The sequence below is a fragment of the Myripristis murdjan genome, chromosome 7 (genome assembly GCF_902150065.1).
Source record: "Myripristis murdjan chromosome 7, fMyrMur1.1, whole genome shotgun sequence".
In the NCBI taxonomy this organism is placed as follows: Eukaryota; Metazoa; Chordata; class Actinopteri; order Holocentriformes; family Holocentridae; genus Myripristis; species Myripristis murdjan.
Window position 1 is genome coordinate 29,722,304 of NC_043986.1, and position 23,465 is coordinate 29,745,768.

Here is a 23,465-nt window from a genome sequence, read left to right on the forward strand (position 1 = left end):
GTAGTCATGAACTCCCGCTGGCTAGGAAGCTCTACTGCTTCATATGGCTCCATAGCGACTACCCTGACACTCATCCGCCTTTTCCTCTCCTTCCATCCTTTCCTCACGTCTACTGTGCTCTTCCTCCATTTGTACTTTCACTCTTGGCTGGCTGCTGGGATGTGAGTAGAACGCTGAGCATGGCCCACAAAATGGGGGTGAGAGAAAGAGGGATTGAGAGAGAGAGAGAGAGATACTGTGTGCAAGAGGGTGTGGAAGACAGATGGTAAAAAGGTGATTTTACTTAATTTAATTCCACCTCTTAAAGCAACACCTAAGAAGAAATCTTCTTCCTGGCTTTGCTCTCTGTCTCTCACTTCTCATGACTTTCTATCAGGGAGATGACATCACAGCTCTGGTGATGTCAGAAGTGAAGCAAGCAATCTGACTGGCCGCCAGCTGTCACCCACGAGGCCACCTGACTGAGGCACTGACAACCACAGAGTATGATGGATGAGGGAGTCTGTGTGTGTGTGTGTGTGTATGTGTGTGTGTGTTTGTCTGTGTGCATCAGGGGGTCACCGCAGTGTGGAGGGCCCCTACGGATTAGCGTTACACTCCAATGAACCATTTCAAAAGGAGAGGGCGAGACCCCATCGACCAATATTGTTACACACACGCACACGTGCGCGCAGTTACACACACCCAGAGCCAGAGCAGCAGAGGAAAAGACGTGATATGATGACCGCACCTCCCCAGAGAGAGAGGGAAAACGAGTCATCTGTTGGGCAACATCTCACTTTTACACACTCATATATTTAGACCCTTAGAGAATAAACCTAATAGACAGTACAAGACACACACATAGAGCCAGATACACATATATACCTCTGCAGGGTACCACAATAACTTACAATAGGTCATGCTTGAAATCCCGATAGATCTATCCATTCAATCAAGCCACAGACAGGTCATAAAGCTGTGTCTATCCTCAAACAGTAACCCAAGACAATTCCTGTTCACATCTCTCTCTCTCTCTCTTTCTCTCTTTCTCTCTCTCTCTCATACCCCACAGAAAAAGTAGGCATGTCAATGGGGTGAGCCTTATCATCCTGTACTTCAGCAAAACCAGCCATTTCTGTTACACATTATTAAATGAGCTGCTCAGGCAGGGATATAACACTTTCCCTCAGGACTGACAATACTCTCAGTGCTGTGGATTTGTTTATGCAAACCCCCAAGAATAGAGGTCAAAAGGGGGCCAGACACAAACTGATATCCATCAAGGCAGCAGGCGGCGGCGGCGGCTGCGATCCTCGATGTTTCTGGCTGGAGAAGAACGTGAGAGTTTGATCTGAGGATTGTGCATAGCTCATGGCAAATCTGGCGGAGTAGCTGCCTGTGCAGGCCTACGTACCATTCCCTCTCTGTCAATAATATAGGAGGAGTCCTTGGATAGTTTCAGCCCTGGATTCAAATTGATTCAGCCAACTTTTTCAGCCCTGTGACCTTGGTTCATTAAATCAAACTAGCGCTTCCTGTCCAGACAGGGATCAAGTACTACTTAGTGGTAATAAGTTTATTTTTGTTATGTCTCCATTCTTCGTGCTATCATCCATTTCTGTAGTGTATTTTTTTTTTGGTCTCCATTCTTGGTGCTAAGTGCTCATATCTGTGGTGTTTATGCACTGCATTTCCCACAGATTTAGAGATCACCAGTCAATCAAACAGTGTAGGTGGAACTGTGACCATTCTCTCTGTTGATGGCACTCTTTTCTTTCTCTGTTCAGCCACGTTGGCTATCGCTGCTCATGCTAACCACCCAGTTCTCCGACATACTTCAAACAAACTGTGAAATGCATTCCTTCCTTGCACAAAAGGATTGGACAGAGTGTTTAGAAAAGCGAATGTAAAAGTTTTCATGAAGTGGACATCGGCATTATCACTATTGTTTTATATTAATCAATGATAGTAGCAAAACATATTCTCATTAAAATGTCTCAGAGCAAATCATTCTTGTAATTCTTTTAGACTTAGACTTAGACTTCTTTTAATCAGGCATGAAGCAGCAGATGGGTATGGTTTATTGCTTTTGGATAATTCAGCTTGGTAGGTCAATTATCAGGTAAATTTGTGATCAAAAGGACACGCTAGAGGACGTCCTTTAGGATTTTAAGGTTTTGTCTTCATTTGCATAGCTTTGAGGGTTTGCTGAGAAGCTGAACTAATTTACAGGAGAAACATCTTCTGGTGTGACACCACAACGGTGCGGTTTTAAGCACTCCTAGAACTCACCAGGACTCTTAAAAAAAAATAAAAGAAGCAAAAGAAGTTGTTGAGAAAAGAGTCAGAACCCTGGTTGCCAAATGTGACACCCGCTAAAACAGAAAGCACAGCGAAATTCAGCAAAATGCAGTCATTAAATGTGACATACTCTCAAAGAGTTGCCTAGTCTGGCTCGAGCTTCAAGTACACCAAACTGGCTTTCAATTATTTTTCTGTGCCTTTCCTCACCCTTTTGCCACTCACTGTGTTGTCTTGTATGGAACATCCAATCATCTGTCACCTCATTAGGGTAAAGACAAGTATATAAAAAAAAAAAAGAAAAAGAAAGAAAAAAGAATGAAAGAAAAGAAAGCCAGACAACTACTATTTAAATTCTGGAGCACTATCAACCTGAAAAGTTGCCGGGGAAATGCAGGGCCTCCCGGGAATTGAAGTCCACACCGCTGACTGCACAGAGCTCTTCATCACACGCGTTTCCCCATTAGAATAGCAGCGCTCTCTCTGCTATCTCTGATGACCCGCTGTGATTGTGTGTCTATCTGGACGGCTATCAGGCCTGGATGGTCAAAGAGGAGGATGTAGCCGATAAGCATCAGCAAGTGGATCGATAGAAACCTCTAACAATACGCACTGTGTCTGTGTCTGTGTGTATTTCTGTGTGGGACACATTAGATACATGACGGATAAAAAAAGGAGACAGTGCTATTCAAGATGGACTCCCACCACGCTACAAGAACAGGCACTCTTTTTTCAGCAGTGGACCGATGTTTGATAAATTTAGTTTCGCCCCCCACCAGGGAAAAATGACACACTGCTTCTCACCAAAAACAGGCTTGCAACCCACTTTAGAACCTGACCCTTGGTTTAAGAAACACTGCAATAAATAACAAGAGACTCCTGCAACCCAACTAAGAACCTGCCAAGTCGTTACGGTCAGCGTTGAGGCCTGTAATACATGGTGTACACGTCCTCATCATCTTCCTACATTTGTTTGAAACGGCCTTTTAGTCAAAGTGTCAAATTAGTCTCAGGCCAAGAGAATAAGTTTCTTGGTCCCTGAGGTCCTAGGTCACCAAAAGTTGAAAAAAATCTCTGCGATACACAACACAGCCAACTTTCCAGCAAAAGATTAGAACTTCAGATCTTGATGTATCTAGCATGCAAATTCACAAGGGCAAAAAACTTTTGAAAGCTATCTCTTCGCTTTACAAGACCTGTTTCATCTTTTATTCTTGAACTGTGATTCATGTGCTGCGCTTCATTTCAACCCAAAAACATTTCATCTATTTTGCTCAAATGAACCAAAGTTCCTCGGTCTTAGTCTCAGGTGGAAGGAGGGCAGGAACCCTGCTGCACCAGACTAGCAGCTCCTCTGTTCAATAAAAGACACTTTTAACTGTGTTAGAAGCCTTTTGGAGTGTCCACCCACTCCTCTCATCCCTTTTGCCACAGGGGATATGGAGAGATAGATAGGGTGAGACAGGAAAGATAAAACACCACAAGAGTGCACAGAATCTGAGATGCTGATGCTTAAATGTGAGGATATAAATAATGCTTTGACATCATTACTGTGTCAGAACTCGTAGAATAATTCACTCATTTTACCTACTTCTGACTTCTTTTGGAAGATATTCCCATCATCATATTTAATCTAAGCAACGTATTACTTTTTCATCAGCTCTCATAGGGAACCTACTGTCACAAACTGAAAGTTTTATACACAGCCACTATAATTATTAACGACAAGGAGCATTGCAGATAACAGAAATGTGGCAGTTTGTTATGCAGGAGGGGGGGTTCTCATTCATATATAAAATGTCTGCTTGACCAAAATACTTGCTGCAATGCATCCTGGACATTAAAACTGAGTTATACCTAACATAACACTGCAAAAACTCAAAATCTTACCAAGATTATTTGTCTTATTTCAAGTCAAAAATGTCTTATTTCTAGTCAAAATATCTCATTACACTTAAAATAAGACATGATCACCTCAGAAGTAACTTGTTTTTAGACAACTGTCTCTTGTTTCAAGTGAAAATTTGCTTGAAACAAGTGAAAATTTGCTTGTTTCATTGGCAAAATTTGTTTCTTGTTTCTAGCTAATTTTCACTCATTTCAAGTGAATTTTCACTTGAAACAAGTGAAAATTGTCTAAAAACAACTTACTTCTGAGATGTCTTACTTTAAGTGTAATGAGACATTTTGACTAGAAATAAGACATTTTTGACTTGAAATAAGACAAATAATCTTGGTAAGATTTTGCATTTTTGCAGTGAAGTTACCTCTTGCCTTTACTTTTCCTTGGTGTGCAAGCTTTCAACTGCTGTCAACTGAGACCTGCAGTCTAAGACAACTGAAACTGGACGTCAAATAAGATCTTCTCGCGCTTATGTAGCCAAACACAATGACTTGTTTCATGCTTTGGTCAAATCTTGGTTGAATCTCTGACAGCCCTCCCATTAGCTGACAAGTTACACATCAGTAGACAGCAGTGTGGAGGAATGATGATATCATAGAAACCAACTAAACACGACCACAAGATGGTGATATGGCAATAGCAGTTTCACAGTTCATGTAACAACTATATATTAAGGGTTATATTTGATCATAATCTTTATGGCCAATCCACACCAGATGTTTTTTTTTTTTTTTTTTTTTTTTTAACTGTTTTTGGGGATACATGACATATGTGAGTGCTGGAGCCAATATGCTCCAATTTTAATTCTGTGCTACAATCGACACCAGGCCTGTGACAGATGTGCCGCATGATTCTTTGTTTTAACTCTTCTAGCACGTAAATTCTATAGTTTAGTCAAGCATGTGTGAGTAAACCATAGTGATGAAGCACCACTGCCTTTTACCGTGTAAATATCCCATGTGATCACAATAGAGACATCTATACATACGTTACTGTATAAATGGCTATCATGGACATCATGCCACCGTCTGATTTTCACTATCTCTCACATGGGCCGTGTTCCAATGTGCAGTCCCATCAGCGAACCATCATTTCCTGGCCACTTGTGCCCCAAAACTTTACCCGGAAATCTGACTCGACACCTTATTATAGTGCCAACAATGAAGTGTGACACACAAAAAAGTCTGTGAAGTGCTTCTGAGACTTCTACAGTTCATGGCCAGATCACGAAGCAAGCAACACTTACTGTACGTGTTGCTAATGTGACGTGTTCATTGTACATTCCAGATGACTTTGAACATAGGGCCAAGAACGTCCAGTTAAAATTTCTCCAAAACTGTAAATGTAATGTATTCGTCCTTGGACATCAATTGCCTGTGCTCGGTAAAGAAACAGTTGTGACCATGTCTGTCCCTTTTCAACAATTAGGTGGCCCTTGCATTTATTCATTGAGACAGTAGGCATAATTGAAACCCTATCAAAACTAATTTCTCATGTGCCTTCAGACCAATAAGGTTCATTAAGCCTTAAGCAAAAGGAGGAAGTGCCCTTACATAGGAAATAGCATTGGTATGCTATCTTCACATAATATATCCATGGATGCCTCAAAGAGACGAATGCATGCATAAAAGTGCGCTTAATTAGTTCATCTTAATCATTTTACTGATTATTGCCTATTGGTGTTCTGCCATATTTTGCCTTCCTCAATGATTTTCCAGTGTGTGGTTTCATGGCATTTCGCCTGTTGGGCTGTGGCTGATGCAGACATCAGGGTTGCGACTAGGCGGGCCTGAAACCTTTGTAGTGTAAAACATCTAATTATCTGCATGTCATCACCGATCAGTAACTTTCACTTCAGATGCTGCAAGTTCTGCAACTGTAATGGAATTTTAACCTTGAAAGGTAAAGCACATTTACATTTTTTTTTGAGCAGTCAGACTTCAAGGAGCATAAAAAGTGGGTAAGATAGCATTAGCCAAATGAGATGGAATTATTACAGTAAATAGCAACTAAGGAAACGTGAGAAAAGAGGTGGTGTCGTGACCCTTGAGTATCCTTTCATCTCCCAAATGGTTAAACATCTCCTCACATCGTCCTCCCACTCCTCCATCTCCCTCCTCTACTTTCATCTGTATGCTCTCTCCTTCGTCGCCGTATGTTCATTCCTCTGTTCTGTTGTCCCTTCAAGATCCAAAGTCCTTTTCTTCTTGTTCTTACTTCACCGCCCTGACTATTCCTCCCCTTGTTCATTTCATCCCTTCATCTCTCCTCAACAGTTCCCATCTTTCTCCCATCCTCCATTTTTTTTTTCAAACCTTACTTAAGCATGTTAACTTAGAAAAACATTCAAATTTCTGTTGACAAAGAAAACATTATCATTTACACTGACTGCTTTCAGGGTGATATATTGAAGGGGAGAATGTATGGGTTACAAAGCCAAAGTCTCTGAGCCACCGAGCAGCTGCACTTGAACAGTTTGGGCTTATGATTTGCTCAAAGGCAAAGGCACCCGCCATGATTGTCTTGCTAGCTGGTTCAAACCAACCCTCACAAAAGCTTAGTTAAAGTAGAACAGGGCTTTTCAAGATCAAAAATAACTTCTGAAGTGACTTTTTTGCCCATGTAAACTGAGAGTGATATCACCAAACAAATGATTACCTTGTAGCCAACCGGTTAAAAAATAGATCCTTCAGTTGGAAGGTCATGATTCAAGAAGAGTTTGTGATTCTCAACTCAAACCAGGCCAGGTCCAACCCGACCCCACAGGGTTGGATAGGGCTCAGATTATTTAATTATGCTGTGCTGCAGTACAGACTTAAGCTGAGTAATAAACTGGCAGGCATCTTGCACAACCATACATTCTCACGTAGTCACACTATTAGTGTGAGCCTAATATGTGACAGTTTAGAAAGAAAGGGATGCTGACAAGGTCAAGAAAAAGGTTTTGGTCAAGCAAGTGCTGGGGAAGCCTACAGCTTTTATTCACAAAACAGCTGCTAGTAAGCCTGAACTTACAGCCTTGATGCATCCACACTGGCAGCTCAGTTGTACTTGGCAGAATCAGCATCAGTAGTGTTATTGTATGGGAAAACCAAGGAGTCAGGCTGGTGTTAAGATTAAAGCACTGGGCTCAGGCCAGTGTCAGGCTGGGCCAGTCCAGGTGCTGCAGGGCTTTGATTTATGGGCCTGTTACAAACTCTTAATTTGTTCTGCTGAAATGTCCAAAAGCAAGACACTGGTAACTACCAGCAGTGGTGATGCTGTTCTGTTGTTAACCCTGACCTCTGACCACTTGTGGAGGGGCACAGGGTGGGGGAAAGAGAAAAGAGAACGTCCCTACAGGGAGCAAGAAAATATCACATTATTCCTTCCAACAGTCCTCATTTCTTTCCCATTTTCTAACCTGTTCATAAACTTTATCTTTAGGGGCATTCACATGTGGCTTTGAGGGATTTTTAGCCCTGTCAGTTTCTTGTCCTGGTTGTTTCAGCAAGCTTGCTTCTTCCCTTGCAACTAGGCCACTGCCACCCTCCTTCCCTTTTGTTTTATTGTCTGTGCTCCACCTTTCGTTTCCCATCTCATCTGTCTCTCTCCATTAAACACGCCAACGATCAGAGAGGCATCTGGAGATGCATCTTTAAGCTTTAATACACTTTGAATAATTAACACACACGAACACACACACACAAACACACACACACACACACACACACACAAACACACACACACAGCAGAGTCTAGATCAGTGGCAGGCAGCAATCCCAGCCCCAGCTAGCCGCCAGAGAGAGCCAGAGGGAGCAGGGGAGCTAGCTTTGTGCCAACACAGCTACAGAGCCCCCAAGCTGGGGAACTCAGTGATGTGTACCAGCCTGAGCTCCATCACCCAGCAACAATGGGACGGAAGTTGTAGCTTTGACAGTGTGAGGTGAGAGACCAAAAGAAAGCGTGCCTGGCTCCTGCTAATTGACTCAGCTGCTTAGGGAATGAGGGAGAGGCTGAATTAGAGGCATGAGCTCATTGGGCAGAGATCTAACAAGAATTCCCATGAGGGAGAAGGCTGGCCGGCTGGCCGGCCTGTATTGAGAAATGACACCATGGGAGTATGTGTGTGTAGCAGGGGTGGCATGTGGCATACACTGTAGGGTGTGTGTGCATACATACAGTACATCCTTGCATGCCTACGAATGTGTGTATGCGTTTCTCCCTTCCGCAGCAGCGAGCCATCTTGACAGAAACATATGACCATCTAAGCAGCTCACTCATCATGGTGATTCATCCTCTAATTAGCAGTATGAAGGCTAACGCTGATCCACATATCTATATTCACCTTCTGTTCATCTGCAGTCGAACACGGCCTGCTAATGATTATCAATGAGGCTAGGCTACAAAGCCACTAGTTCAGTCCCCTGCGCAGCAGCAATGCATCACGGGACTGTTTCGCTGTGAGTAAGGAGGTCACACACACAGGAAGAGGGGAGGAAGTGAGGAGAGAAAGAAAGAAAGAAAGAAAGAAAGAAAGAAAGAAAGAAAAAAGATCACTTTGAGATCAGTCAGAGCTGCTGGATTGTGTCCCAGCGGCTTCACAGAAGTAAAAGGTCAGCGCCTCGGTAGAAAAATGAACTTTGAACAGCTGATGCAGAATAAGCCACAGCAGATAATGAGCATTTCGTCTGAAGGATTCAGATGACTTCTCTTAGGTTTGATGTAAAATATCACACACAAATAAATGGCCACTGGAATCTGCACTCTGCTCAAACATTCATAAATAATATAAAATATCAGGCGTTTGGCCTATAAACAAGAAAACCTAACACCTAAGTTGTCTTTGTTGTTGGTGCAAAGAGAACAAATTGATACAGCTGGGGTGAAAAATGTGAAACTTTAGGCTCCAACTACACCTCAGTGCAGCGTTTACTTATGACTGAGCTTTTCATGGCTGTGCTGCCTTTATGTTCTCCCTCAAATGACAATGAATTGTATTATATTTAATGGAAGAAATGCATCATGAAATTGAGTTTCTAATTTATTGAAGTACACATAAACATGTCTAACATTCAAATTATTATAAATTGAACAAACAAAACATCTCTCAGTACTACTTTTCCTGTTTTCCTTTTCCAGATATTTGATCATAGAAAATTCCCATTTTCCCACTTGAATTAATTTGTTTGATTTAATTTAATATAATAGTTTAATTACTTTAATTTTATGGAATACTTTACTGGGCTGTTTAGGTGTGCTCAAATCAGAATTTTCAAATACTTCCAGTAACACCAAAGGCAGCAGGAGATCATCATCACTGATCAGAAGTCCAACAAAGAATACGCACCACACTGCAAAGCAGTTATGCAGTTCCTGCATGGAGCAACACATTTCTCCCCAAAACAAAAGAAAAGCCTTTCTTTTTTTTTTCTTTGCATACCAGATTGCTGGTGTCTGGCACTTCCTGTAAAATCTCCCATCTGTGGCCTTTATGTGGCGGTCGTCATGTTTTAGTTCCTCCTGTCAATCATTTGCTGTACTGTAATTCAATTTTGGGGATGCCAAATGTCCAAAGCAGCCTAATGAAAAATGAATGAATCACTTTCTGAATGGGTGAACAATTGAATAAATGAATAAAAATTAAGGCACAGGGTAAGCATGCACACAGGCATATGAATACACACAGGCAAAAACTGTTTGTTTCTTATAATACTTTTGTATGCATTATTTTCTGCTTTGTAGTATTTTTTTTTGTATGTGTGTGCTTTGAATGTAACCATTTGAAGTGACCCCTGGGCCCTTTGCCGGTCCACACAGCTTTATTCGTCGGAGCAGAACAAATTTGTTTGTCTCGCTGTTTGTTTGTCCTGGTGTTTGTTTCTCTCATTGTTTGTGTTTATACTCATTTCTGCTGATGGCTTTCTCAAGTGTTTCTCCGACTCTGGCAATTTTCTGCCTGGTCGCCCCTAATGTGCCTCTCTGTTTATCTGCTGTCACAACACAGCTGATTTATATATATTTACATATCCAGAAAGCGGCTGCACAGAATTATATTTACCTTATAGAACAAAAAATTCTATTTTAACAGTAACTTGTTTGAAATGTACAGCGGGGGGGAAGCTGCATTCGTGCGCTCGCCTGTCGTGTGGAGGGAACGCTGGATTCACCGACGCTATATACATCCTATCAGATATATGGAGTGAAGTCAGGCTCGGGAAATATGACAAATGCCTTTGGGAAGATAACCAGTGTAGTGTGAATTCAATCACGCCGGCAACTGATTGCTAATGGCACAAGGGGGAAACTTTTCATGCAGTGGAGATGGGCAGCGTTGCTTCGGCTGGGGCTAACAACTGGCAAATGGGCGCAAAATTAAGGCGAGGGGAGATAAATGTGCGATGACAAAACATTCCGCTGTTGGCTTAAGTGCACATCTGCATCTCAGCAAAGTGACAGTCAGCGCAGATATGTATTTAGAGACAAAAAAAAAAAAAAAAAAAAAAAATCACAGCCGCCAAAGCAGCAAGCGCTCTCTCTCTAATAACAATAATTCATGCAGCACAAAAAGAAAAAAAAAAAAAAAAAAAAAAAAAAAAAACAGAAAATAGGGGAAAAAAGCTGTCAGGATGTGGTGATGGCACTGTTGTTCAAGTATGTGTGTGAGTATGTGTATATTAAAATTCAGCGAAGCCCCCATGACACTCAAAGTGTCTTGGTAACCATGGTAACACCTGCACCAAAAAAAAAAAAAAAAAAGAGAGAGAGCACACCAGAAGAATAAGAAAAAGGGGAAATAGAATTAAGAATAAATAAATAAATAAATCAAATCCAAACAAGACGTGGATGGATGCCTGCTTGATGTGTGTTTGATGACAGGGTGTGTGGAGGCAGGCGCTATTCTTCATCCTAATCCCACACACACACACGCACACACATGCACACTCAATCACACACAAAATGACTGCTCCATCTGTACACACACACGTACGCAAACGCGTGTAATATTGCATTTTCACTGCCCTCGCTTCCTCACATTCCTATACACACACAGAGGCAAATGAACAGGCACGCACAAGCGCGCGCGCGCACACACACACACACACACACAGCCACACCTTCCACACTCCTACCTACTCCAACTGCACGCCAAATAGTATTTTTCTCTGATTAGAGGCTTTCCGCATCTAGCTTTGACAGCAAAGAAAGAAAGCAAGAGAATAAATGAATGAGTGTGAGAGAGAGAGAGAAATGTACGAGATGAGTCAAAGAAAAGGTACTAGTAGAAAAAGAACTGGGTGAAAGAGAGAAGAGAGAGAGTATTTTTTTTATATATTTGTTCCCATATTCAATATAAAAAAAAAGTCTTTCTGTTAAGATGAAAGGGTTTTTTTTCCTCTTATTCACCTGTGGTGCCAGGGAGGAGGTGGGAGTAGAAAGAAAGAAAGAAAGAAAGAAAGAAAGAAAGAAAGAAAGAAGAAAGAAAGAAAGAAAGAAAGAAAGAAAGAAAGAAAGAAAGAAAGAAAGAAGTGATGGATCTATCACAGAGAGAGGGATGAAAAGATGAAAAGGAAGAGGAGACAGGCGGCCAAGAAAAAACGGGGGAAGAAGGAGTGAGAGGAGATGAAGAGAGAATTAGAAAAAAAGGCGAGAGTGTGACGGAGAGACGGAGTCTGTCTCACACACCCCCGGGTCACCCTGCACGCCTGTTAATGTGGATTTAAACTTTGTGTGAATGTGTGTGTGTGCTTGTGTGTGTGTGTGTGTGTGTGTGCACAGGGATCAGTGGTCATAGCTGCAGATAAAGGTTGGAGTCAAGGGGAATTTGGTTGTTTTGGTACGCTTGGATTAGACAGTGTGCTGAGAAATTTGTCTTTGGGTAAAGTAGATATGTATGTATGTATGTATGCATGTGTGTGTGTGTGTGTGTGTGAGTGAGTGTGTGTGTTGTGGTTGTCGGAAATAGAGATAAAGCATGAGTGACGGCAGTAGGGCGAAATGTGCTGCTTTTTGAAGATACACAAGTATGTTTGTCTTGTGTGCATTTCTGTGAGTGTATGTAGGAGAGAGGGAGAGAGAGAGAGAGAGAGAGGGAGGGAGGAAGAGAGGCAGCGAAAGGGGGAAAGTGTTGAGCCTGTGGATGGATGAGGGTTTTCATGCAAATGTAACATTTGGGACGGTGGAGCACGCTGCCATTTGCATAGTCATTCACTCCAGCTTGTTTATAAGTGAATAAATCCAACGCTGCTTGGAGTACAACAGCTGCTGCTGGGCCACTCATAGCGGCACTCACTCACTTCTCTCTCTCTCTCTCTCTCTCACACACAAACACACACAGACACACACACGTACACACACACGCAGACGCACAAAAATGGTATACAGGTCCCAGCTGGGCCCTTGGCATTATCCTGCCACTAGGTATGTGTGCACGCACCTGAGTGTGCAACTTTCCCTCTGTGTGTGTGTGTGCATGCGCGTGTGTGTCTGTGTTTCACAAACTGGTATACAAACCCCAGCTGGGTCCTTGGCATTACCGTGCCGCTATGTCTGTGTGTGTGTGTGTGTGTGTGTGTGTGTGTGTGTGTGTGTGTGTGTGTGCGAGCATGTATTCAAACCCTCACCTCCGAGGTGTTGACTCGTCCCTCCTGGAAGGAGCAGTCGCTGGCGTCCTGCGTACACATGTGGCGATATTTACACCAGTGACAGGGGAAGTTCCCGTTCACACAGGACAGACACCTGGACGGAGAGGGAGAGAGAGAGGAGAGAGAGAGAGAGAGAGAGAGAAAGAGAGAGAGGATGTGATTATCATTTCTTTAAAGTGTCTTTTTTCAATCTTCCAGTCCTGGCTTTTTTTCTTTACTTTTCCTCCTTCCTTGTTGCTAAGTGTTCATTGCTGTGATGTTTCAGCACTGCACTTCCCAGAGATCACCTGTCAGTCAAACAGTGTGGGCGGGGCTATGAGAATTTCCAGGATTTCTCATCCTCATCTTTCCTTGCCTTTTTCCTTGGTTTGATTATCTGTAGGTGACGCTCTTTTCTTTGTCCCTTCAGCCACGGCTAACTACCAACTTCTTCAGTTTATCACAAAAACAAACCGCACAAGTAAAACATCCCGTTCTGTGCAGCAGAAACCAGATGCAGAGTGTTTAGAGCAGCGCATGCAAACGCTTTCATGACACCGGTTGAGTCACTACTGTTCTACCAAGCAGATAGAAGCAGAAGCCAAATTTTATTTACATGAAAATTAACCAGATCATTACTTTCTCTGCTGAAATACTTAAACACACAACAGGGAAAACATTCACACCCCATTCTCGTTACTCCCACGTTGTAAATCACAGTTCCAAAACAATCCAGAATAAATTATTTAAAAAAAAAAATAAAGAGTCAGAGGAGGCCAATATATCACCATAGCGGTGGGTAAAATAAGTGTGGTCTGTATGGAGACTGCACAGAATGTGATCTACGTCAGGGTAGGAAATAAACATGATTGATTATTTCTGCAGATTGCATTAGGAATAGTCAATTGCAGCGCAGCAGCTGGAGCCGCTACTTTGTTTTCATTGGGCGTGCTGCTTTTCAGTTTGCCACTAGAAACAATGAAATTAATTACAAATTAGGTGTTTTCATCAGCTGAGCAGAATAAGCAAATAGGCTTTCTCTCTGTAAATCAAAGCTACGTTGGAAATCATATCCATGGGGAAAATGAGAGGAATCGTTCAAGATTTGGCAAAGAGAGTTGTTCTATGTCTTTAGTACTACTTGACATGAACCAAATGTCAACCTCTCATTCGGGGAAAATACAAAAAATCTATTGAGTGATATTCTAATATGCCACTAATATTGCAACCAGGACAGATGCACAGAGGAAATGCCAGCGTGGACTACATATCTGGGAGTTCAGATATGTCACAGACAAACATGATTAACATATTTTTTTTTTTTTTAACCAAAACCTAAAAGGGATGCAGAAATTTGATTGACATTTGCTGTTTCCATTCAGCATTTCTAATTTGCGACATCATAATTAACATGAAAATGTTTGCCTGAAAATCCAGATAGTGTGATCCAAATCCTTCACAGTCTGGGTACGGCGCGCTCAGGCACGGCTGTTGCCAAGCGAGGTGCAGGCGCAACGTGACTGTGTGCGATGCGCAGGGGGATGTGGAGGAAGAGTGGGAATGGGAAAAGTAGCAGGCTCAGATCAATGGGAACCCCGCAGTGGGGGACGCGTATCAGACATTTACAGGCCAGGCGTGGATCTGCATCGATGCGGCCTCGTCGCATCCAATGTTTACGTTCAAATCTCTGAAATCGCATCGAAATGACAAGTGTAGCTGCGGCCTTGTGCGTTAAGACTGTATCCCGGCTGTCAACGAGGCCGAGGAGGACGTTGAAAACACCACAGAGAGAGGAGGAAAGAATCCTTGGCGATCCACTCCTCCCTTCTTATTCTCCATGCTTGGAGGCTTACAGTGAACTAAGCTGGCAGACCAAGATAAGCCTGTTTTTATATAACACCTCTTTTTTTTTTTTTTTCCTCTTCAGAGTTCACGATGAAAAATGAATATATACACATACAAACATGGATTCCTAGGTTCCAGCGAGGCTGTAATGGCAACTAGGAAATCGCTATAGAGGGAAATCTGCATAATAAGAAATAAAGGTTAGCTTGAATTTACAGTATATATGCTGATGATAGGGAAAGTCAAGTAGTAGTTTGTGCTGTTTGGTGGCTGGTGATGTCACCACCTGTTGTTCTCTAACCAGCTATAGCTCTTTCACTGTTTCGTACAAGATCGACCGAATTCAAGCTCAAGCATACTTTGAAATATATTGTATTTTGTGCAAATAATTTACAGCAGTATCCCTGCTCCATGTCACCTGCACATTTAAACCCTGCAAAACCCATTAGCTGCTGTTTTACGATCGGAGTTTCTGGAGGAATGTCACTTGGAATATTTCTGGTTCCTGGCAAATAAAAGGCTTCTGAATCTAAATCAACTTTGATATTAAATTATACCTGAGAGACCGGTTTGTCACGGCGGTGCCATTAAATCTCCATCAACAAATGGGATTTGTTCAATATTCACATCTTTCTTTAAGCTAGCATGAAATTTTTATCACACTGGAGATTGTGAAACTGAGCATTTTGGACTTGGGCTTCAAAATGCCTCAACCGACACAACTGTGAGATCTCGAGTCGTCTTATTTTTTATTAAAATACAGACCTAGAAACAAGAAAAGGTTTTCGGGTAGTCTTTTTCATGCAAGATATACACTGAATATTGAGATTTAAGGGTGCACTATGCAAACTCAGGGGCAACTGAACAACATGCGGAATAAGCCTGTGATGTATCAGTGAAATTTTGAGAACCAGGTACACTAAACCATCAAATGCTGTGCTTACTTCAATGTGTTTTTGGCAGCTGTGTTTGAAGGGTCCTCGCTTCAATCGACCACCAGCAATTTTGCATAGTGCACCTTAAAAGTTTTTCAAAAACTGTGACATTTTCATGAAAAATAAATATCCACCTTGGCGCTCTTTATAACACAGAAAATAAAATGAAAATGTTTCATTCTTGTTTTATTGAATTTGTCCTCACATTCTCCTTTTGTCATCTGCTATGAGTCACCCTCAGAAACAGACACATTGCGGGGTACTGTGCAGCAAAATTGCATGCACAACCTTGAATGACTTTACTCATCTGCACAAGGTGAGGATCTTGAAGAGGGCCCAGTCAGTCCTGGTTGATCCCAGCCACCCCCCTGTCAAAGGCGTACCCCAAATCCCTCGCCAAATCCACCCCGAGCGCACACCTCACCTCACATCTGCAACCTCGCTGCTATATTTGACCCAACAGCCTCGCTTGAGCCCTGTGTTAATCAAATCACTCAAAGAGCATTTTTTCCATCTCAAGAATATCGCCCGCCTCCGTCCATCCCTTGCCTGAAACCCTTATCCACGCTTTCATCACACCGTGACTCGCCAATGCAATAGCATCCTTTATAGCACATCAAAGTCCTCAACAAGCTGCAATACACCCCAACTCTGGCGACATCTGATTCTCCCTGCCTCCATTTTTTAATTGTGTCGTCGTTGTTAAATTCTCTACTTGTTTTAATTTATCTACTTTCTTTTCTTTGTTATCTTGTTATTTTCATGAGGGTTTTCTAATCTCTCTAAAAGCGCCATACAAATACAATGTATTAAGTTGCTTCCATCCGGCTGCAGATACAATCTGCCTGGGAGCTCTTTCTTGGGAACAATCCTCTGTGGCACCGGAAGTGATGAGTGATATATTTCTGTTTTGTTTGAGATAAACAGAGGAAGAACTGGTGAGTTCGCACGAGCGGTGATAGCCACCGTGGCGGAACAGTCAAAGAAAATGAGCGCCACCTACAGGACCTCAAACGGGAAACTCAAAAAGAAAAAAAAAAAAGTGGCGGTCTCACCCACCAAGTTTGACTGACAGGTGATCTCCGGAAAAGAGCGGCGCGGAGATACCACAGCGACGAGAGCTTAGCGCCAAAGATGGAGACAAAAACAGGATCACCACTTTAACGAACAATGGGAATACTTTATTGCTCCCTATAAGTAAATCCTCTTTTCTCCGACCCCTCTCCACAGGCGGGTCAGAGGTCAGGCTCGGCTTCAGAGCAGCACAAGAGGAGCTGGTAGGGATTCACTTGAGCGGGGTGGGTACTTGACAACACAGGGGTTTGAACCGGGGTCATCCAGCTGAAAGAACGGCCTCTCTGCTCATAATGCCAGCCTGCTGCCCCCAAGTCTTTTTTTTTTTTTTGGATTTCAGTCTAAGCCTTATTCTGTCTTCACGCCTTTGGTTTATACAGAGATTAAAGGGCTGACTCCAATATCTCCTGTGTTGTGCCGTGTGACAGACTGAGTCATAGGCGAGGCTTCATATAGCCGGTGCTAAGCTAGTGAGACGGGCCTGAACGGCAGCGTGAGCTTTATAATCAATGCCTGCGGATTTCCATGGGGAGTGGGGTGGACCGAGGTTATGCTAACAGTCTGATGTTTGTTAGTGGAGCTGGAGAGCCAGTTCCTTCTCACTATTAACCGTGGGGGTCTATCGATTTCCCTGCTGGAGGGACGTGCGCACCAATATATGCGAGCATATGCGCATGCACACGTCCACAAGTGGAAACACGCGCGGACAAAAGCCCGCACTTTCTCCCACATGAGCCCTGCTGATACTGTGGCTGTTCCTTTGGGTCACCTGGGCGGTGGAGACTTGTCCTACAGTGGGGCTTGTCAATGCCTGGACAAGCTGGCTAGGGTAAATGGCTGCACTGCTGCAAAGTAGTCAATACAATCCCCTGCTATTTAACAAGGCCTATAGCAACAAACCCAGGTCAAATGCCTTTTCATCTTCTCTGAGCTTTTGTTCCAGCCGGACTGGATCGATGGAACAAAGCTGTTGATATGCAAACAGCGGCCCGGCACAAATGCATAAGAAAGGGGGGGAATAATCCGCACTGCTGTTTGGAAACTGATCATTTCATTTAGGTCAATGTGGATAAAGTCACAGATAAAGCTGCAATTATTTCCCAGTGAGAACAGTGGCCTTTCATCATGAAAGCAATGGCGCCATGTGCAGACCCAGTCGAAGTGGGCCGAGTGACCCATTTTGGGTCACAATCTACAATAAAATAAACCAGGGAATAAAGCTGTTCTAATTATTGTTTGAATCAGCTGTGCATGTGGTTATAGTATAAATAGATTCTCTGGGAGCGATTAGTTTGACATCATATCTCCCAGTTATTTGCCCGTCTTTCATGTGCAGATTGTTTAGAAGACAGATAAGACTGATGTTAGCGTTGTGATCTATTAATAGGCCTCTTTGTGCTTCATCCGATAAAGCTCCGTTTGATACCCAAAGTGAGCTGCGATAAAGTGATGCATACATCGTTAACTTATTGAGCTCGGCGGCCGAATGAAAATTGAGTTTCTCATCGTGAAACTCGGACTCGTTCTAACATATCATTGCTCGTGTGATGCTGGTGTCCAGCTGCTGTGGATCTCAACCCGCAGCTTAATCAGCCACATGTAAGAGAAAGTAAGTAAGTAATGTAAGACAAGTTTTGCCTCAAAAAAACAATGCAAGTGGAACGGATATAATCAAACATTTCCAGCGAGATAGCAGAGCTCAAAAGTTGTCTGTGGATAACACAGTCAGTGATATGAAGAGCGGTCAACCCTCCAGGCCTGTGGTCGGAACAGGGGGCGACAGTGAACCGTCTGCCTGGAAATGAGAGGCCTTCCTGGGGGCCGGAGTGTGGGCTGCTCCCCTCCCTCGAGTGGTTCTTTTCACAGCTCACAGTTCTGCATAGATTTCAGCCCTTTCATATTGTAATGGTCATGGTGGCCTGAGGCTGGGGCGCTAACCTTTTAGCTGTGTGGGACGCATTATTCCTGACACAATGGGCACAATCTCTCTCCCTCGCTAACACTCTGTTTTATATCTCTATCTCTCCCTCCATCCCTCCCTCCCGCCCGAGTTTTCAATCTCCCTTTCCCCTCTCTCTATCTCCTGTCTGTCTCCCGCTCCCTCTCTCTCTCTCTCTCTCTCCCCTCCAGCTCTTTGCCTCTCTCTTTTTTCTGCTCCTCTCTTTAAAGATGCATTATTCCTCCTCCCGCACGCTCAATTAAACTATTCCAAACCTCTTTTTTAATGCAAATTTCTAATATTGTAACAGCGTATGTAAATAGCTCGCAGGGTAATTTGCTGTGCCAAGTCTGTGCCTTCTGTCTCTGCGTGCGCCTTCTGTCTGGGCATGCGTGTGTGTGTGCATGTGTGCGTCTGTGTATGTTAGAATGCGTGTGTGTGTGTTTCCTATGAGAACGAGCGTGCACCAAAGCCTGCATCTCTCTTTGAGCCGGTGTGTGTGTGTGTGTGTGCATGCCTGTATCTAAGATGCTGCGCGGGGTGGGCACACACACCCGTCTGGGTTCTCGCTTGCAGGCTTTTCCGCGTGCGCGTGTTGTGTGTTAACATGAGCGCGGGTGCTTTTTCTGTCAGCTTGCGCTTCACTTTCGCCCGCCCACCACGCCCGGCGCCCACGAGGAGAGCTCTATTATTTTGCAGGCGAGCGCTGCCGCCCCGGCCGCCCGGCTTCGTACAGACGAGGTGAAAGATTCCGAGTTGAAAGGTGACGGCGAGGGGAGTGGTGCATAATATGTGGGTTTATGTTACAGCTGCTGCGCTAATAACGGCACTGTAGTTTACAGTCCTGCAGGGTCCTGAGGGGGCCGGCGCGCCCGACATCAAAGGCTGAAACAGCGGCAGGCCTGTTTATGCAGCGGAGAGAGGAGGTTTAGGTGGGCTGGTTAATCAGGGGTACAGAGTGTAAACACACACACGCATGCACTCCAACGCATGAGCAGACACACACGAATGGTGCTACACAAACACCGCTATCGCTCTTTTTCCAGTCTGCTTCGCGCACATGTCTAAAAAAAACCAAAAAACCAAAAAACACACACACACACAAATGCACAAGCACACATGAATAGATATCGAAATCACTATCGCTCTTTCGCCACGGCTGTCTGCCACACATGCACTGAAAAACACACACACACAAGCAAGTACACATGCACAAGTACACACACACACACATAATCCACACGGAGAGCGAATGAATCACAGCTATTGAACCGGGCCTGCAGGCCTTGAGAAGTGGTCCAGGTGAGCTCTCTCTCCAAGCCCTCTCCATTATGACCATCTCCATACAGGCACCCTGGCTGGAGCTAATTAACGGCCCATTACTATGCAGATATATGCAGGGCCAAGAGCAGAGCACAAGCAATAAATGGGCTTGATGAACGAGAGAGGAGAGGGGGGGGGGGGAGGATGGAGAGGGGTGAGTGGCAGAGAGGTTGAGAGAGGGAGAGGAAGATAAAGCGAGAGAAGCGAACAGGGACAGGGAGGAGGGTAGGGATGTTTCCGAACTCCTGATTTTTTTAGTCAGAAATTGTCACTTGTGGCCCGCCGCAATCACTACATCGCTCTCTCACAGTCCTGTTTTTTCTCTTTCAGGGTTCATTCAGACACTTTTTTTTTTTTTTTTTTTTTTTTTTTTTTTTTTTACTTTGCATGTACAAGCTGCTTTTAATTCATTTCAAAAGGACCACTTGTCTCGCATCTGCCCCATGTGAAACCTCATGTTTGGCATATTTTATGCACCCACTCCAAGCAGAAAAAGATGAAAACATTGGATTTTTTTTGCGCCAGAGCTGTCAGGACACCTTGCACATCCTTTGTCCGTCTGTCCGCCGGTCTGGAAAATGAGTGCAGACGGAGCTGCTGTGTATCTTATCGTGCTATTACGGCAACACTTTTGCCACCTCCCGCAGCACTCAGAGAAGAAGATGTAAGAGGGGATCTCAGATTCTGATGTAAAAGCCAGACTAGTTTGTATGTCTGCTTGACCTGTCCACTAGAATATTCTCACAAAATTGACACAGACTGGTATAGCATACCAAATGCAAGCAACTTCTTTAAAACAATCAGTAGCAAAGATGTTGCTGCCAGATGCAATAAATATGAAAAAAAAAACTACATGGTCAAATCAAGTTTCATCATAAACATTTTTGTTTACCGTTCACCGTATGTGCCACCATGCTGCTGTGAAATCTCTCATGGAAGTTAGGGTAGATCGATTTCGATTTAGAATTCCAAGCTGAATGGCCATTCCGGTCCACTTTCCCAACTCGAGGGTCATTTTTTTTCTACTTCCGAGGACAATTGAACGCAGCTTTTAGCTCTACCCTCAACTAACAGCACAATTTGCAGCACAATGATGACAATTACTAAGCAACAAAGACTCTTGTTGTGTATCACGTAACGGGACCAGGGGGGTGCATGCTAACCTGATAGGAGTGAAAACGTTGGCATGCTCACATCGTCATCCATCCATATTTAAAGTCAGATTGAAATGTATTTGTTTTTTTGTCATGTCAGTCAAATGTGCATGGTCCTGCCCCGCCCTTAAAAAAAAAAAAAATCAACCAAGGAGACTGGATGCAACTTTCTGTTTTTAGCATGCAGGTAGAGCACACTCCATCTGAACACACCCCTATGTGTCCCTGTCAGTCTCTCCCCTTTCCTGTCCTCCATCTCCCTCCAAGCTCTCACAATCTCTTTTTCTGCTGCTCTCTTTCAGGATGCATTACGCCCAGTTAAGCCAACTTAAATGCCTAGAAGTAACTGCAAGTGAGAAAGGGGAGACAGGGGAGAGTCAGCGGAGTGGCAAAGGGAGACAGGGCAAGAGAAAAAAGAACAACTCCGAGCGGCGAATTCCAGTCAGCAACTTCAGAGAGAGAGAGGCTGGGAGTCATTTACGGGGGGCGACATTTTATTTATTTTCATTTAACCTTTATTTAACAAGGCAGGTCAATTAAGATCGCATTCTTAATTCATTATCTGTCTGATCTCAATGCCTCTCTGCCTTTCTTTTCCGCTCTCCTCCTCTGTGTCCCGATTTAATTCAAATCCGCTTCACTGGCGTACAGGAAATGTTGCCAAATTAATAAAACATCAACCGAGGTGATAGAGGTATTAACAGTTGACTGGCAGTAATAAAGCAAATCAATTAAGTATCAGCGTCATCAGCAGTAGTATAATGAGGTGACATTCAATAACAATTTAGTTGAACTGCTGCATTAAACTAAATAGAAATATGCAGTGTCTCTCTACTTCCTCTCTCAGACTCAAATGGAAGTGTGATACAAAAACAAGTCAACAAGTCAAACTCAGTCAATGTTTCTGTCACCGATACTGAATAGATACGTTCAAGATACGGCCCAACTTTGACTCGGTGTAATCCATTTCGGATGAACTGGCCCGAAGTGTTTTCGCCTCGCAAGCTTGACTGCCCTTGCGGGTCACGCTTAGGAATCGATTTATCATTTCACTCAACAGCGGCCCCCTCATTGCCCCAGATTTAATTAACTAATTGATCGGCAAAAAGCTTGAACGCATTGATAATAAAACAGAACGAGTCGCACGCTGTTCTCTGTTTGGTGTAGGAATTATCTGCATGCTGATGTTTTAGCACCATTGCGTTTGTTAATGAACCGCCGTCGCCCTTCAGGTGATCGATGCTTTCCAGCAGTCTGCACCTTGCTGGCTGCGTTGCTCGCTCTGTGTATCTGAAATGGCTTGAAGAAAATTCCTGGCAGGAGGCGCGCTGCAAAAACACCCTTCTTAAGACATTTGGTGTAGCGTTGACTGTTAAAATCTCCTTTTCTTAAAATCAACAGGAAGGAATCCGCCAGTGCTTTGAGGTGAGTTTCACTTGTTTCCGATGCCGTTTCACCTGTTCAGAGAACATTCCTGAAACAAGTGACAATATCAAGATGAAACGACTTGATAGGCTGAACATTTTTTTGCCTGTTAACCGTGGGCAGAGATGACTTCCACGACATCAACACCCCGTCTTTTCTTGGCAAATGTTCTGGTTAGTAGTTAAGAAATACGTTAAGAGCTTTCCTCTCACATAGAGCTCACATGTGCATTTCAAAAAAAGGGTGGATTTTCTTAAACTACCTTACAAAATTCTAAATAATCACAAATCCAGGCTGAAAGACCATTTTTTGTCCCACTGTATCAAGAGTAGATTACTGCATCCTATCAATGGTATTTTTTAGTGTTTTTTTCAATGGCACAAAGGTAAGTTTGGAAGAAAACCCTCAGGACTTACGATTGGTGGACGCTGCAGTTGTAGAAGACAAAGTCCACGCTGGCAAACTTCTTTCCTGTCTCCTTAGACTTCAGATACAGCTTTATTACACGCTGGTCTCCTGCAAGGCACAAAACACCCAACAAATGTACATCATCGGTGTCCCCGGGCCATATTTTTTTCTCCCTCCAATTTTGCTTTATTTCTTTACGCTATAACTAACAATGTTGCCAAAGTCCATGGGGAATGTTACATGACCCTGGGACCAAGACAAACCCCTGGCGATACATTTTGAAATGTTAACAGCCTCATTTTAGGTGTTAGTTGTCAATTCCTGAAAAGCTGACATTTTGGAGCTATAGGCATTCTGCTGGATACTGAAAGTAAGCAGAGACTCATGCAGGCTCCATCTCACTCTTACAGAAGTCATGCACTGGAAGAAAACCTAAAAAAAAATGTTTGCATGGTTCCACTGTATATGTAGATTTACAGTATATGTGTGTTTTTGTTAGGTAAATTTGCAGTCGTCTATTCAAGTAGACATTGGCACAATCACAAAGAAATGGGCGTAGTTCATGCAGGGAAT

The 23,465-nt window shown here is 43.4% G+C and overlaps 1 protein-coding gene across 1 annotated transcript in view; it reads right to left on the minus strand.

The window, feature by feature from the left end:
• The window catches only part of LOC115361462 (plexin-A1-like), a 69,284-nt gene that overhangs the window by 20,400 nt on the left and 25,419 nt on the right, over nucleotides 1-23,465 (minus strand). Inside the window, exons 7-8 of the mRNA XM_030054832.1 lie at nucleotides 22,901-23,000; nucleotides 12,790-12,904 (exon numbers count right to left, since the gene is read on the minus strand). Coding sequence (XP_029910692.1) covers nucleotides 12,790-12,904; nucleotides 22,901-23,000 — 215 coding nt within the window. The remainder of the gene's footprint in view (nucleotides 1-12,789; nucleotides 12,905-22,900; nucleotides 23,001-23,465) is intronic.